This window comes from Bufo bufo, chromosome 9 (genome assembly GCF_905171765.1).
Source record: "Bufo bufo chromosome 9, aBufBuf1.1, whole genome shotgun sequence".
NCBI lineage: Eukaryota > Metazoa > Chordata > Amphibia > Anura > Bufonidae > Bufo > Bufo bufo.
Window position 1 is genome coordinate 153,118,115 of NC_053397.1, and position 17,740 is coordinate 153,135,854.

General features: G+C 44.4%; 1 protein-coding gene across 1 annotated transcript in view; it reads right to left on the reverse strand.

The window, feature by feature from the left end:
- Positions 1–17,740, reverse strand: part of LOC120978913 (cytochrome P450 2D14-like) — a 168,128-nt gene that overhangs the window by 12,986 nt on the left and 137,402 nt on the right. Inside the window, exon 6 of the mRNA XM_040407343.1 lies at positions 9,694–9,835. Within this exon, the coding sequence (XP_040263277.1) occupies positions 9,694–9,835 (142 nt within the window). The remainder of the gene's footprint in view (positions 1–9,693; positions 9,836–17,740) is intronic.

Sequence of the window (17,740 nt, forward strand, 5' to 3'; positions counted from 1 at the left end):
GGGTAGATATATGGAGGAGATTAAATCCAAGAGTAAGGAAGTTCTCTTGTTTCTCAAAAACACACAAAGTCCTTTCACAAATAGATATGGTGTTAGTTAATAGGTTGGAAATTCACGATATCACAAAAATTAAATGCACACAGAGGGATTTCTGACCATAGTACACTTATGGTAAATATTAAAGAAGATATTTCATGAAGCAGTGCATGGGTTAAAATTAATCTAGATTGGATAAATACAAAAGGGACACATGAAATGATTCAAAACTAAATTAAAGAATATTTTGATAAAAATGATGGTACTGCGGCTAATGATGTAGTTTGGGAAGCTAGTAAAGCTTTTATGAGGGGAACATTTATGAAATACACTTCTATATATAAAAAAGAGAAAGGGAAACAGTTTAGAGAGATAGAAATTGATGTATTAAAAAGAGGAATATGTGGAGAACCCTACTGCAGATAACTATGAGAGGTGGTATGATAAACAAGCTAAATACAGTCCTGATCAAAAGTTTAAGACCACTTGAAAAATGGCAAAAAATCATATTTAGCATGGCTGGATCTTAACAAGGTTCCAAGTAGAGCTTCAACATGCAACAAGAAGAAATGGGAGTGAGACAAAACATTTTTTGAGCATTCAATTTAATGAAAACAACGAATAAACTGAAACAGGCTGTTTTTCAGCTGATCATAAGTTTAGGACCACACCTCCAAAAAAAAACTAAACCCCCCCAAAACAGAAATCCAACTTGCAAACATGACCTCAGTAATGAGTAGCTCCGTCGTTATTATCACTTCAAAAATTCGTTTCGGCATGCTTGATGCAAGCGTTTCCATGAGGTGAGTGGGAACATTTCTCCAAGTGGTGAAGACGGGCGCACGAAGGCCATCTACTGTCTGGAACTGTTGTCCATTTTTGTAAACTTCCCTTGCCATCTATTCCCAAAGGTTCTCAATTGGATTTAGATCAGGGGAACACGCAGGATGGGCCAAAAGAGTGATGTTATTCTCCTGGAAGAAGTCCCTTGTCCTACGGGCATTGTGTACTGTAGCGTTGTCCTGTTGAAAAACCCAGTCGTTACCACACAGACGAGGGCCCTCAGTCATGAGGAATGCTCTCTGCAACATTTGGACATAGCCAGCAGCCGTTTGACGCCCCTGCACTTCCTGAAGCTCCATTGTTCCACTGAAGGAAAAAGCACCCCAGACCTTTATGGCACCCCCTCCACTGTGGCGCTTAGAAAACATCTCAGGTGGGATCTGCTTGTCATGCCAGTAACATTAGAAACCATCAGGACCATCAAGGTAAAAAATTTTCTCATCAGAGAATAAAACTTTCTTCCACCTTTGAATGTCCCATGGTTGGTGCTCTCTTGCAAAGTCCAAACGAGCAGTTCTGTGGCGTCCAAGGAGACGAGGTCTTTGAAGACGTTTTTTGTTTTTAGAAGCCCTTCAGTCTCAGATGCCGTCTGATGGTATTGGCGCTGCAGTCAGCACCAGTAAGGGCCTTAATTTGGGTCGAGGATCGTCCAGTGTCTTGACGGACAGCCAATTGGATTCTCGGGTTCAGTGCTGATAAAAAAATGTTGGGTCTTTCACTTGACTTTTTTGTTCCATAACCCTCAGGATCATTTAAGAAATTCCAAATGACTGTTTTACTGCGTCCCACCTCAGTAGCGATGGCACGCTGTGAGAGACCCTGCTTATGCAGTTCAACAACCCGACCACGTTCAAAAAGGGAGAGTTTTGTCCTAACTAAGGGCAACATAAATAAGTGACTGATTCTCTTAGCACAATGCTGGGTCACTTTCTTTAATTGACCCAGTCAATCTGCCAACATCTTGTATTGAAAAGCTCCAGCTGATAATGATGAGTCCTGAATATTCATGAGCTTCTGACTCTCCCCTCCCACCTGCTGCTGAATGACAGTTTGTTTCCATATGAACCAGCAGCAGGTGGGCAGGGGAGTGGCTATAGCTCTGAATTAAATATACGCTGGACTCAATGACATCACGCCGGACTCCAATCAGCTCATTAGCATACGGCATGTGGCATCTTTGTGTGTATATTATGAGATAACCATCTGTCACACCAGTAAGTGAATACATCTAAGGTACTTTTTAGTAGTTAATGATTATATATAATTAGTTAGATTATTATCAAATATCCACATGACAGGTTCCCTTTAAATCTATTGCAAAAAATAAATCCCCAGGTTTAGATGGCATTCCTTTTGAAGTTTATGAGATGTATAAAAATTTATTAATGCCCAATTTATTGGAAATGTGGAACACCTCCAGAAATAATAAGATTCTCCCAGACTCTTTAAGAGAAGCAATGATTACATTAATACTTAAACCTGATAAAGATCCTAAACTAATGGAATCATATCGTCCCATCTCTTTTATAAACACAGACAATAAGTTATTAGCAAAGGTATTGGCTAATATGCTAAGATGAGTCATATCAACACTCATACACGAGGACCAAACTTGGTTTATGCCCGGGAAATCTACAGCAGACAATATTAGAAGATATTATCTAAATATGCAGATTAAATCAAATAATAAGCGTCAGCATTTATTAGTATCCATAGATGCATCAAAAGCATTCGATACAGTAGAATGGCCATTCTTGGTCGCTACATTAAAGAAACTTGGGTTTGGGTATAATTACATTTCTTGGATCAAATTTAACCACTTCACATCCGGGCCATTTCCCCCCCTCCTGACCAGGCCTAATTAAGCAAATCTGACATATCTCACTTTATGTGGTAATAATTTTGGAACGCTTTTACTTATCCAAGCCATTCAGAGATTGTTTTCTCGTGACACATTGTACTTCATGATAGTCATATTTCACCTTTATTTATGAAAAAATCCTAAATTTACCAAGAATTTTAAAAAATTCTCAATTTTCTAAATTTCTATTTCTCTGCTTTTAAAACCGAAAGTGATACTTGATAAAATATTTATTACTTAACATTCCCCATATGTCTACTTTATGTTGGCATCATTTTGGAAATGTCATTTTATTTTTTTAGGACGTTAGAAGGCTTAGAATTTTAGAAGCTCAAAACCCACTTTTTAAGGACCAGTTCAGGTCTGAAGTCACTTTGTGGGGCTTACATAGTGGTTACCCCATTAATTACCCCATTGTAGAAACTACACCCCTCAAGTTACTTAAAACTGATTTTACAAACTTTGTTAACCCTTTTAGGCGTTCAACAAGAATTAAAGGAAAATGGAGATTACATTTTAAAATTTCACTTTTTTGGCAGATTTTCCATTTTAATAAAAATCTTTCTTTAACACATCAAGGGTTAACAGCCAAACAAAACTTAATATTTATTACCCTGATTCTGCGGTTTATAGAAACACCCCACATGTGGTCATAAACTGCTGTATGGGCCCACGGCAGGGCACAGAAGAAAAGAAGCGCCACATGGTTTTTGGAAGGCAGATTTTGCTGAACAGGTTTTTAGATGCCATGTCCCATTTGAAGCCCCCCTGATGCACCCTTACAGTAGAAACTCCCAAAAAATGACCCCATTTTGGAAACTAGGGGATAAGGTGCCAGTTTTATTGGTACTATTTTTGGGTACATATAATTTTTTGATCAATCATTATAACACTTTATGGGGCAGGGTGACCAAAAAATTGGTTGTTTTAGCACAGTTTTTATTTATTTATTTTTATAGCGTACACCTGTCATGTGACATTTTTATAGAGCAGATCGTTACAGACATGGCGATACCTAATATGTATACTTTTTCTTATTTATTTAAGTTTTACACAATAATAGCATTTTTAGAAAAAAATAATATTTTTTAATGTGTCCATGTTCTTAGAGCTATAGTTTTTTATTTTTTAAATGATTTTCTTATGTAGGGGCTCATTTTTTTGCAGGATGAGGTGACGGTTTTGTTGGTACCATTTTGTGGGACATACGCCTTTTTGATTACTTGGTGTTGCACTTTTTGTGATGTAAAGTGACAAAAATAGCTTTTTTGGACACAGTTTTAATTTTTATTTTTTTACGGTGTTCACCCGAGGGGTTAGGTCATGTGATATTTTTATAGAGCTGATTGTTACAGATGCGGCGATACCTAATATGTATACTTTTTTTCATTTATTTATCTTTAACACAAGAATAGCATTTTTTAAACCAAAAAGATTATGTTTTAGTGTCTCCATTTTCTGAGAGCTATAGTTTTTTTTTTTTTTTTTAACGATTTCCTTATGTAGGGGCTCATTTTTTGCGGAATGAGGTGATGGTTTTATTGGTACCATTTTGTGGGACATACGCCTTTTTGATCACTTGGTGTTGCACTTTTTGTGATGTAAGGTGACAAAAATGTTTGTTTTTTTACACAGTTTTTATTTTTATTTTTTTATGGTGTTTATCGGACTGGGTGGATCATGTGATATATTTATAGAGCCGGCCGTCACAGGACCTGGCTAAAGGACCTTTGATGATGTCACTGCACTCATCACATGGTCCATCACATGATCCATTACATGGTCCATCACCATGGTGATGGACCATGTGATGAGCACAGTGATGTCATCAAAGGTAATTTAGCCAGGACCTGAAGAAAGAAGAGGAGATCTGCTACGTGACCAAGTGGATGGGGTGAGTTAAATTTGTTTATTATTTTTTAACCCCTCAATGTACATTTTACTAAGCATTCTGTATTAAGAATGCTATTATTTTCCCTTATAACCATGTTATAAGGTAAAATAATAAAATCTACAGAACACCTAACCCAAACCTGAACTTCTGTGAAGAAGTCCGGGTTTGGGTCTGGGTACCAAACATGCCGATTTTTCTCACGTGTGTGCAAAACGCATTAAAACGCTTTGCACTCGTGGGGAAAAATCGCGCATTTTCCCGCAACGCACCCGCATCTTTTCCCGCACGTCACCCGCCCGTGTGAACCCAGCCTTATTGTGTAAAAAAAACTATTTGATAGATATGCAAATTAACCTGAGATGAGTCCTGTACCTGACTCATCTCAGGGACAGGACTCATTTCAGGTCAATTTGCATATGTATCAAATAGTTTTTTTTTTACACAATAAAAGCACACAGAGCTATGGGGACTGGATATTGCGGATGTGCTAACGGCCATCTAGCAACCCATGTCCTCAGCTCTATACACAAAATCCCGGTGACAGGTTCCCTTTAAGATCAAAGAAAAAGATTGGAAAAAAAATAAAAAATCTGGATGGTTGCAGATGGAGAATGGAACCGATTCCTAAGACAGAAGCCGAGGAGAGAGAGGGAGACTCAGTGGTTTTTTTCCCCCCGAAAGGGATGGGAGGGGGTGGGTAAAAGAGAATAAAATAAAAAAGGGTTACATTGGGGAGAAAATAATAATGTGATGTATTCTTCGGTTTATAATTATGTGAATTTTTAAGCCAATTGATGTACTGGAAATGATGTAAAGGAATATTTGATATTTAATAAAGAAATTAATTTAAAAAAAATACTGTCTGGTCTTTAACCTCTTAAGGACACAGGGCGTACAGGTAAGCCCTGATGTCTTGGTACTTAAGGACCTGTACGCCCTGTGTATTTCCGATCACCGCCGCCCAGCGGGCGGTGATTGGAACAAGGTGCCTGCTCAAATCATTGAGCAGGCACCCTGGGACAATGCGCGGGGGGGTCCTGTGACCCCACTGTGTCAGCGATCGCAGCAAACCGCAGGTCAATTCAGACCTGCGGTTTGCTGTGTTTCCAGGTTATTCGGGTCTCTGGCGGCCTGATAACCCGGAACACGATGGTGATCAGTGGTGTGATAATACACCACCAATCACCATTCTGCGATCCTGATCAAGCAGGTGTTTTTTTTGCGTACGCTGACTGTGGCCGGCACTCTTAGTGCATCGCACACCCCACCGCTGATCAGCTTCGGACGGCTAATCAGCGAGTTTGAATTTTTTATTTCTTTTTTCACATTTTTTGGCCTTTTTTTTTAATTTCGTTTTTTTCTGTTAGTTTTTTGTATAAGTCCGCGAACACCCGTGACCCCACACACACGCACACTAAATAAAGATTTCCACACACGCACACACACACTCCCCTATGGCCCGCCGGATGTTCTCGGCCGAGGAGGCATAAGCCCAGCTTGCCTCCGACTCAGGGTCCCAGTGAGGACGAGGATGACCCCACTTTCCTTTTGTCACCCACGTCCTCCTCATCATCTAGCGATGATGATGAGCCCCCAAGGCGGCGGAGACGCCGCCAGACGGAGCAAGGGGACCGCCATGCCAGGGACCCTGTGGCCCACTCTAGTACGAGCAGCTCTGGGGCTCGTACTAGTTTTCCGGCCCACCAGATAAGTCCACCGGAGCCCCCTACCGGTGAACTTGCATGGTGTACCCCAGAGCATTTTGAGCCTGCGATTCCTGATTTTTTAGCCAAGTAGGAATCCAGATTCCCACAGTGGGCTTCACTGAATAGGACTATTTTAGTCATTTTTTCAGTGACCAGTTTGTGAATCTGATGGTGGAGCAAACTAACCTGTTTACCCAACAGTTCATTGCTCAACACCCAAGCTCCTTTTTGGCTAGGGCCGGTGGCTGGACTCCGGTCAGTGCAGCCGAGATGATGACGTTTTGGGGCCTCGTGCTGCACATGGGCCTAGTCAAAAAACCCAGTGTTAGGCATTACTAGAGTGGGGACGTCCTCTACCAGACCCCACTTTACAGTACGGCCATGACACGCTCCCGGTTTGAGGCCATCCAGATAATGCAGCATGTTTCCCCAAGGTGATCCTGCTTATGACCGCCTGTAAAAAATCAGGCCGGTTATCGATCACTTTGGGGACAAATTTTTGGAGGCCTATGTACCTGGAAGGGAGGTCGTGGTTGATGAGTCTCTCATTGCTTTCAAGGGGAGACTCATTTTCCGCCAGTATGTTCCCTCTAAGCGGGCGAGGTATGGCGTGAAGCTGTACAAACGTTGTCAGAGTACCTCAGGGTACACTTACAAGTTTTGTGTGTACGAGGGCGAGAGTCCCGTATTGAACCCCCAGAATGTCCCCCCACTCTGGGTGTTAGCGGGAAACTTGTGTGGGACCTTATGCACCCACTGCTAGATAAAGGTTACCTGTACGTGGATAACTTTTATACTAGTATCCCTTGTTCCAGTCCCTCGCCGCCAGATCCATGTCCGCTTGTGGGACCGTGCAGAAAAATCAACGCGGCCTCCCTACCCACCCCCTCCAGGTACTTGGAACCCAGCCTTATTGTGTAAAAAAAAAGATTTAACAAACTTTATTAACCCTTTAGGTGTTCAACAGTTTATGGCAAATGGAAATGAAATTTCAGAATTTCTATTTTTGGTAACCTTGCCTCACAAAAATGTAATATAGAGCAACAAAAAATCATATGTACCCTAAAATAGTACCAACAAAACTGCAACCTTATCCTGTAGTTTCCAAAATGGGGTCACTTTTATGGAGTTTCTACTCTAGGGGTGCATCAGGGGGGCTTCAAATGGGACATGGGGTAAATAAACCAGTCCAGCAAAATCTGCCTTCCAAAAACCACATGGCGCACCTTTCCCTCTACGCCCTACCGTGTGCCCGTACAGTAGTTCACGGCCACATATGGGGAGTTTCTGCAAACTACAGAATCAGGGCAATAAATATAGCATTTTGTTTGGCTGTTAACCCTTGCTTTGTTACTGGAAAAAATGGATTCAAATGAAAAATTTGCAAAAAAAATAAAAAATCATTTGCCATTAACTCTTGTGGAACACCTAAAGGGTTAACGACATTTGTAAAATCTGTTTAATACCTTGAGGGGTGTAGTTTCTAGAATGGGGTATTTTTGGGTGGTTTCTATTATGTAAGCCTCACAAAGTGACTTCAGCCACACACAGCAGCACGCACCAGAGGGAGTCTCCAGCCATCTGGCCACTCTTGCTGTTGGCGTCCCCAAGACTTGAAAAAAGGAGTTATAAACTCCGAAACGCGTTGTCCACTGAACATAATAAATAGCATCTATACCAAAAGTCTCTGAATCGAGGTCGTCTTTGTGCGCCAAAGAGGTACCCACACTGTGTGCTAGCACACAAACCATTCATCATTTTATTTTTTGGGAACGTTACAAGGCTTAGAAGTTTAGAAGCAAATCTTGAAATTTTTCAGAAATTTTCACAAACCATTCATCACTTCCTCAACAGTCCTCAGGAGGTTTGGCAACTCCATCCAAAAGGATTGAACGGGTACCGGCAGCACCAACCCCCCCCCCCCCCCCTTGTGTGTCTGCCCTTATGGATGTTGTGCCCACACACGCACAACACCAAAAGGTGAGCATACTTTATCGACTTCGCTAAGCTGAAAATAAAATGTCATTCCCAAAATGATCCAAACATAAAGTAGACATATGGGGAATGTAAAGTAATAACTATTTTTGTAGGTATTACTATGTATTATAGAAGTAGAGAAATTGAAATTTGGAAATTTGCAAATTTTCCAACATTTTTGGTAAATTTGGTATTTTTGTATGAATAAAAATGAATTTTTTTGACTCCATTTTACCAGTGTCATGAAGTACAATATGTGACGAAAAAACAATCTCAGAATGGCCTGGATGTCACGGGGTTCCGAAGGTGCACTCGGTCCCCCATTGCCCGCAGAACTGTTGCTTAGCTTTTGGAATGAGGTTCTGTGTTTGACCTCATTCCCAGGGCGGCTTTACTAGCTGGGTGGCTCCCTGCTCCTAGTCTGCCTTGAGCGCCGAGCTGATCACTCGGTGCTCGACTAGTTGGTCTGTCGGTCATGTGACGCTGGCCATGTCACATGACCCTCACTCCCCACTATAAATACAGGCAGCCTGCTGGCTACAGGTTGCCTGTTAATTTCTAGGTTCCTGGCTATTTGTTGGACTGCTGAATACTTACCTGATCCTGTTCCCTGACCATCCTTTTGCCTGATCCTCCTGTACTGCGCTTCCGTCCTGGTATTGTGACCTCGGCTCCCACCTGACTACTCTCTTAGGACTCCTCTTGTACTTCTCTGCTCTCCTGGTATTTATGACCCCGGCTTCTCCTGACAATTCTCTGCTTGCTCCATTTGTACTTTGCAGCTTTCCTGGTATTGACTCGGTCCGTTCACGTCCTGTTGTTTGTCTGTCTGTCATCCCTGCACTTACTCCAAGTTAGGGATTGCCGTCCAGTTGTCCCCTGTCATTAGGACTCGCGAGGCAAGTAGGCAGGGCCAGGGGTAAGGGTGGAGCGCAGTGGTCACTTCCCTCCCCCCTGTGTGTGTGTGTACGCGACCGTTACACTGGATAAGTAAAAGTGCTTTAAAGTTATTCACACATAAAGTGACACTGGTCAGATTTGCAAAAAAATGGCCTGGTCCTTAAGGTGAAATATGGCCGTGTCCTTAAGGGGTTAACAGGTCAACGGGAAATAAGAGAATTAATGTGTTGTAATGACCTGGTAACCATATTACCCTCTCTAATTGGAAACCACAACTAAATTCCATTTTATCATACACAGGCCTACAAGACATTCTTATTACAGACCTATGGATATGCCACAAACATCTGAAATACCTACCTACCACTGTCTGGCTTGTACAGAATTACGTTGGGCTCACATTTTCAAAGTGGGAAATAAATGGTAAATCAAGGTTGTTAGGATGAAAAAGTTAAATGTTGGCATATGCTACTCACATTGCACATCTGGGTAGAGGATCATATATAACAGTGCCCATCTTAGGGTGGTGCTTGTAGTTTCTGTCCCAGCACTAAATAAATCATATGTTGTCGCGATCAGGTTTGCCTCAACAAAACTAGTGGAACTATTTTCTTTCACCTAGAAGAAATGAGTTTCAAAAATGCGTTACTTAGATTATAAACAGTATACCAGAAAACTTTAAGTTACGTATATCACTAATCCTATGCTGTCCTATTAAATCGCAACAGCCCAACTATAGAAGGAACCATAAGCGAGGTGACAAATCGGTTATTAGAGTTTGCCACAACATTTATCGTTGAAGTGTAAATTTTGTTTTTCTGTTTATTTTGTAGGGACAGGAATGTTAAACGTTTTGTAATATACTATATTAGGGAAATGTGTATCTTTTTACTAGAAAACAGAATGTAAAGAGTCTCCTTAGCAATGCTCTGAATGGACATTGCTAAGTAGAGTTGTCTTCAGCCTTCTACAGAGGCTTACAATCTGTCCTTTAGCTCACTACTCCAGCCCCACCTGATAATATGTGACCTAACTTTTACTGCTGTTTCATTGCCTATGTGACCTGCAGTAACCACTAACATGTCTCTCTTCACTAAGTTTTTCTTTGTTACTGAGCGCAGGGAAGAGAGCTGAGAATGGGGCTTCCAGTAGTAGTAAGTCTACAATGAAGAAAGTGATGACCTCTTAACAAGCTCTGCCTCTAATGCCACCAGATGTAATACAGCTATCCTATAAGTCAATGTTCAACCCTTTAAATAGGCCTTGAAACATGACTCGGTTACAAAATAAGCCAGCACCTCGTCTGCAGACAGCTGTTTTGGGATGATTGCCCTTCATCAGTGCAGAGCAGAGAGTACTGACTTAACTGTGTAAGAGCATCCTGATAGATCCTTTCCCAGAACGGGTCATTAGACATTCCTATATAATTCACTGGGAGTAATATCTGGGAAGAACCCTGCCTGATGCAACCTGGCGTCTCATATGGAGGAGAGTGGTGAAGTCTTCATTGTCCGTTCTCTCTCAGGAGAATCAGTGTAAGATACTAATGTATTCGTACCATACTCCGGATCTCCTCCATAGACTGAACCCGAGTTTTCTGGAGATGTGGGACATCCCTGGGAATGCCTTATCATGTTTTCTGAGATTGCCCTCTTATACACCCCTTTTGGACTGGGGTCAGCACTCTCCTAGGTGATCTCTTTGGATGCAGTATGCCCCCCGACCGCATATCCTTCCTACTAAATATTACACCTACGCCTTTAAGGAAACATTCGCTTAAATTGTTAATACAGGTGCTGACTGCGGCCCGCTGCCCTTACTCCCCGAAGATCTCTGATCTCTATACCAAGGAGTCGGAGGTTCGAACCATAGAGTATATGACAGCTTTGTTACAGGATAGGGTGGACTTATTCCAAACTATTTGGGAAGCATGGGACACTTATTGGATTACCAGACAACCCAGAGGTAAGCTTTGGATGGAGTAGACCCCCTCTCCCCTCCTTGTCTCCTTATGTGTCTCTGTCTGTATTGCCCATGTCTTTTTATTTATCTGCTATTAGTTATGTCTTGCTGAGATGCTGTAAAGATCATACATATTTCATTATGATATTTTTGATAGATATATCCTCAGGAGCATCTTCTTTATGTTGACATACTGTTGACATTCATCCTTTTACAAATGATTGAATACAACATGATGCTTGGTTATCAATTAGCCTTTATTTATTCGCATTTCAGATATATGGACTGCTTTTGATCCATGATGCCTTACGTTTGTTACTTCAGTCAAGTGAATTGTGCATCTTGTTTTGCTCATATCCCTTTATGTACCATGTAAATGACAAAACAAAATAGTTCTTTTGTATTTCAATAAAAACATAAATACCAAAAAAATATAGAGCTCATTTGCATCCCTTTCTTCCCAGAATTCCAGAGGAGCATGTATGGCTTATAAGTCTCCTAACACCGACTAAGGCGCTCTCTCTCCAAGGAGAGATAGTAGTAAGTCTACAGTTACATAGCACACTTCCTGTTAGCACAGAACACTGTAGCCCTGCTGCTATGGCTAAACCCGTATTGTGAGACACATACTTTCATATGTTTTCTTGAAACCCCCAGGAAAACGCAATTTTTAACATTTTCCATGTAAACAGACACTCCTCAAAATTGAAAATGCAACACCAAGAAAGAATGCTCATGTAATTATGGAAATCACAGGATCAATAGACATGTTAATTATATGCAAATGACAAAAAAATGGAAACAGCTCAATTAATTCAGTAGCACGTATGAGTGCCACACTCAGAAATACATGCATTTACACGCCTTGGCATGCTATCAGTGAGGTTATTTATGGCTGTATGCGGAATATCCTGGCACTCTGAATCAGGGCTGGTGCAAGGATTTTTGCCGCCCTAGGCAAGATAAAAATTGCCGCCCCCCCCCCCTTATCAGATGATCTGCCCATATCATGACATCACATATGTTCCAACCCTTTCTCAGCATTTAATTTAAAAGAACTGCTATGTTTCCCTTAGGGTTAATCAAGCTTCTTGTAGCTGTCTCCCTGACCGCCGCTAGAGGTGCTTCCGCGATTTTCACTGTGAAAATTACAGTGGGAAGACGCGGACCATAGTTTTGAATGCGTGCGCATGCGCATTCGCAGCTGAGAGGAGGATCGGGGAGAAGAGTTCCCAGTGCCGGCGCTGGAGAAAGGTAAGTGGCTGAAGGGGTTTTAACCCCTTCAGCCCAGTGGGAGGGGGACACGAGGGTGCCCCACTCCTAACAACTATATAGTGCCAGGAAAATTAGTTTGTTTTCCTGGCACTATAGTGCTCCTTTAACACCAGTACTGCACAGTGTCTTTTCTCTGCAGGAACAGGCTATAGACACCAGTACCACTACATTAAACTGTAGTGGTTCTGGGACTATAGTGTCCTTTTAGGCTCCATTCACACGTCCGCAATTTCATTCTGCATTTTGCGGAACGGAATTGCGGACCTATTTATTTCTATGGGGCAGCACGATGTGCTGCCCGGACACGGAATTGCGGATCCGCACTTCCAGGTCCGCACTTCCCTTCCGCCAAAAAATAGAACATGTCCTATTCTTGTCCGCAATATTAGTGCCAGCAATGTGCGGTCCGCAAAATGTGGAACGCACATTGCCGCTTTCCGTGTTTTGCGGATCCGCGGCTCCGTGTAAAACACATTGCGGACGTGTTAATGGACCCTTAATGTGAGGTAAATTAGTTAATTTAATTAATAACTAAACAATTACATGTCTACTTACCACCAGGACAATAAGATGATCTGGTCTCTGGCTGCAGTCTGGCTCTTGGTCTGGCTCTGGGGACTCCCTTGTCACTCTCTTCTCCCCCGTCCCTCCCTTGTCACTCTCTTCTCCCCCCTCCCTCCCTTGTAACTCTCTTCTCCCCCCCTCCCTCCCTTGTCACTCTCTTCCCCCCCTCCCTTGTCACTCTCATTTACTCCCCCCTCCCTTGTCACTCTCATTTACTCCCCCTACCTTGTCACTCATTTATTCCCCCCCTTGTCACTCTCATTTACTCCCCCCCTTGTCACTCTCATTTACTTCCCCCCTCCCTTGGCACTCTCATCCCCCCACTTGTCACTCTCATTCCCCCCCACCTCTAATGTAGCGTGGCCGAGCTCTGTTCGGTCCGCGGTACAGGAGCATTTGTTTCCTGTACCTGGCCGGACTGACAGGAAGTGCACACTAAGTGAGCACTTCCTGTCAGTCCAGCTGGGTACAGGAAACAAAAGCTCCTGTACCGCGGACCGAACAGAGCTCGGCCACGCTACATTAGAGGCGCTTCCCTCCTGTGACTGTGAGTCCCTCTCTTCAGGCAGCGCCCGGGCGGTGCACAATCATAGACGCACCAGCCCGGTCAGTGCGGCAGCTGCCCGATGCGGGGGAGGGCCCGCCGCCGTACTTAAAAAAAAAACTTGCGGCAACGCTTTTTTTTTTTAAATCGCCCCCTGCTAAATTGCGCCCTAGGCGGCTGCCTAGGTCGCCTTACAGGTGGTGCTGGCCCTGCTCTGAATGCATCTGAGCACACAAATCCTCAAGATCTGCTACTGGCAGCTCCATTTGCAGTAGCCGACCACGGCGTCCTATATGTGCATGATGGGAGAAAAGTCTGGAGATGCTGCAAGTTTAGTCCACGCAGGAAGGTGTAATGTCGTGGGCTCCTATGACCAGTGTTGAAGAAAGGCAGGGACACAACAAAGTCACTTCAATACAGTTTATTAATTGTTCCAGCCAATTTACAGTTCAGTAAAGCCAGATCGCAGCCGGGTTAGGTAGTCAGTCCATAACAACCAAAATAAGTAATGCAGGCTCGGGTCTCCTTTAGATTTGTCCATAGGCCAGTGTTGCTCCACATATGCCTTGCACTTAGTGATTTATAGCCTCTCATTATAGCAGACACACCCTGCTTTATGCTGCTGACTTTTTAAAAACAACCGTGGACATGAGCCACATATAAAACCCAGAGTGGATTGTGGGGAATAAGCACCCACCCAGCTCTTTGCTTATTCCCAGTAAAAGCCAGGTCCAGATTAGCTGAAACCAGCTATACTAGGTAACAACAGCATCCACTATCTATCTTAGTGGACACTCTAGCTACTGGCTTCCACAAGGCCGGGTACCTTGATGGCATGTCCCAGGTGAGCCACAGAAAACCACGATATGCATCTCCTTGATAGGTTTCCTGCATAATTCTAGGAGACACCTTCCTTTATATATATGAGGCCTGTCACTGCCTCACCAACCCCCCCCCCCATCCCGTTCAAAGCTGTGGGGGTGAACACCTGCACCAAAATATGCTCGTGACAGGGCATCCGCATTACCCTGCAGCTTTCCCGCTTGATGTTCCACCGAGAAATTAAAATTCTGCAAGGAGAGAAACCACCCGGTGACCCGAGCATTTCTCTGCTTGGAATTCCTCATCTAGACCAATGGTGAATGGTCCGTCACCAGGTGAAAGTGTCGCACCAGCAGGTAGTACAGTAAGGACTCCACTTGATGACTAGGCACTCCTCCACTACTCTGTAGTTCTTTTCTGCTAGGGTACACCTTGGACTCTGCCGCCAGCGTTGTCAGATGGAAAATTTTGGAGCAATTTTTCAACAAGGATCTTCTGGTATTGCACAATTTTGCTCATCCTCTCCACCACAGGAATAAGAGATGAGAAGTTTTCTTTGTAGCGGGGGTCGAGAAGGGTGAACAACCAGTAATCCGTGTTGTTTAAAATGCGTAAAACGCGTGGGTCACGGGAAAGGCAGTTTAACATGAAGTCAGCCATGTGTGCCAGAGTACCAACAGGCGAGACTTCACTGTCGTCATCAGGAGGATCACTCCCAATCTCCTCATCCTCTTCCTCCTCTTCTGCCCACCCATGCTGAACAGATGGAATTAAACCTCCATGGGTACAACCCTCTGTAGCGGAGGCAACCGTCTCCTGCTTCTCCTCCTCTTCATCCTCCAATTCGCGCTGAGAAGACGAACTGAGTGTGGTCTGGCTATCATCAACCAGTGTAATGTCTTGCCCCATTTCCACCTCTTCCACATGCAAAGCATCGTCCTTAATTGTGAGCAGCGAGAGTTTGACAAGACACAGAAGTGGGATGGTGACGCTGATAATAGCATCCATGCCCACTCCTCGCTTGTGAATAGCGAAAAGCTGACTGGAAAGGCGACGACCATGTTGCAGCTGGTATTCCACAACTGCCCTCTGCTGCTCACAAAGCCTGGCCAACATGTAGAACGTGGAGTTCCAGAGCGTGCTCACGTCGCACAACAGCCGGTGAGCTGGCAATTTCAAGCGCTGCTGCAGCGTTGACAGACCGACTGAAGCGGTCGTGACTTGCGGAAATGTGCACACATGTGACGCACCTTCACCAGTAGCTCAGGAAAATTGGGGTATGTTTTTAGAATAGCTGAACCACAAGGTTGAATACGTGGGCAAGGCAGCTTCAGCACGGCTTGTTGCCGCTACCCCACTTCAGTGCTACACTGCTTCCAGCTACCGACTAATGGCTGACTGGTGCTGTAAGAGGATAATTCTGAGGTGTAAGTGGAGGAGGAGGCGGAGGAGGAGAAGTGGGGCTTGAAGCCACTAACGTAGGTGGCGGCGGAAACCCTGATGGAATTGGGGCCCGCAATCCTTGGCGTCAGTAGCAGCTGTGCCATCCCACGGTACGAGTCGCTCCCAGCCTCCTCAACATTCACCCAATGTGCCATCAGGGAAATGTAGCGTCCCTGGCCGAAAGCACTTGTCCATGTGTCTGTGGTTAAGTGGACCTTCCCAGTAACTGCGTTGGTCAGGGCACGTGTGATGTTAAGGGACACATGTTGGTGTAAGGCTGGTACGGCACATCTTGAAAAATAGTGGCGGCTGGGGACTGCGTAACGAGGGACGACCGCCGACATCAGGCTGCAGAAGGCCTCAGTGTCCACAAGCCTAAATGGCAACATTTCCATGGCCAATAATTTGGAAAGCTGCGCATTTAGTGCTATGGCCTGTGGGTGGGTGGCTGGGTATTTGCGCTTGTGATCAAATGCCTGGGGTAAGGACATTTGGACGCTGCGCTGGGACAGGGAAGTGGATGTGGTCACTGATGGTGCTTGTGAAGGTGCAGGTACAGGGCAGGAGGCATCCGGGCCTGCGTCTTGGACAGGGGATTGGCCAGCACGTAACACAGGGGAAGAGGAGGCAGTGGTGTGACCCGCAGACACAGATTGTGGACCCAGGCGTTCAGCCCACCTATTAGGGTGCTTTGATAACATGTGGTGGATCATGCTGGTGGTGGTGAGGTTGCTAGTGTTCACGCCCCGGCTCATTTTGGTGTGGTACAGTTTGCAAACTACTATTCTTTTGTCGTCCGAACTTTCCTCAAAAAAGCACCATACTGCCGAACACCTACCCCTTGGCAAGGGAGATTTACTCAAGGGGGTGCTCCGTGGAACAGTTGCGGGCCTGTTCGGTGGTGCCCACCTTCTACCTTTTGCTACCCCACTGCCTCTTCCAGCCTGTTGCAGTGCTGCAGATCCCTCCCCCTCTGTACTGCTCTCCTTGCTCGGATTGTGGCAACCATCCCAGGTTGGGTCAATGACCTCGTCTTCCAGCACCTCCTCTTCCACTTCCTCACTCTGATCATCCTCCTGATTTGTTGACCTAACCACAACCTCAGTGATTGACAACTTTGTGTCATCCTCTTCCTCAACCTCTTGAGACAGTAATTGCGGTTGAGTCATTGGCAACTGTGTCTCATCATTATCCCCCTCATTAAACACTAATTGCCATTCCCCAGCATCATGCTCTTGTGACTCTAGATGCTCAAGAGGTTGGGAATCAGGGCACAAGATCTCAGGTCCCTCTTCAAGCGTGCTTGGCGAGAGGGCCAAATCAATTAATGGCGATGCAAAGAGGTCCTCGGAATATCTGAGTGTGGGATCACTTGTTTGGCCATACTGTAAATGGTGGGAGGAAGGAGGATCAGGGTGAGGATTGTGTGGACCAGACTCCTGGCTACTGAGACTGGACTTGGTGGAAGACAGGGTGGTGCTTAACCGACTGGAAGCACTATCTGCTGCAATCCAACCGAGCACCTGCTTGCACTGGGCTGACTTCAAGAGTGGTCTCCTGCACCGTCCTGCAAACTGGGACATGAAGCTAGGTATCTTGGATGATTGTTTTTCTTGTGCTCTGGCAGCAGGCACAGTTTCAACGCGCCCAGGGCCACGGCCTCTGCGTGCACCATCAGCATCACGGCCACTTCCCCGTCCCTTAATGCTCACCTTCTTCATATTAAATGTTATACGCATGCTTGACACACAAGATGTGGCATGGATGTCACAGTTCATAGCAAGCACATTATATGGAAAAAGTACGTAAAAGTACAGAAAAAGGACACGCACACGCCATTGTCCTGACACACACACGCCATTGCAGCACAGATGTAACAATACACTGCAGGGACCATTTATAGGAAAAATGTG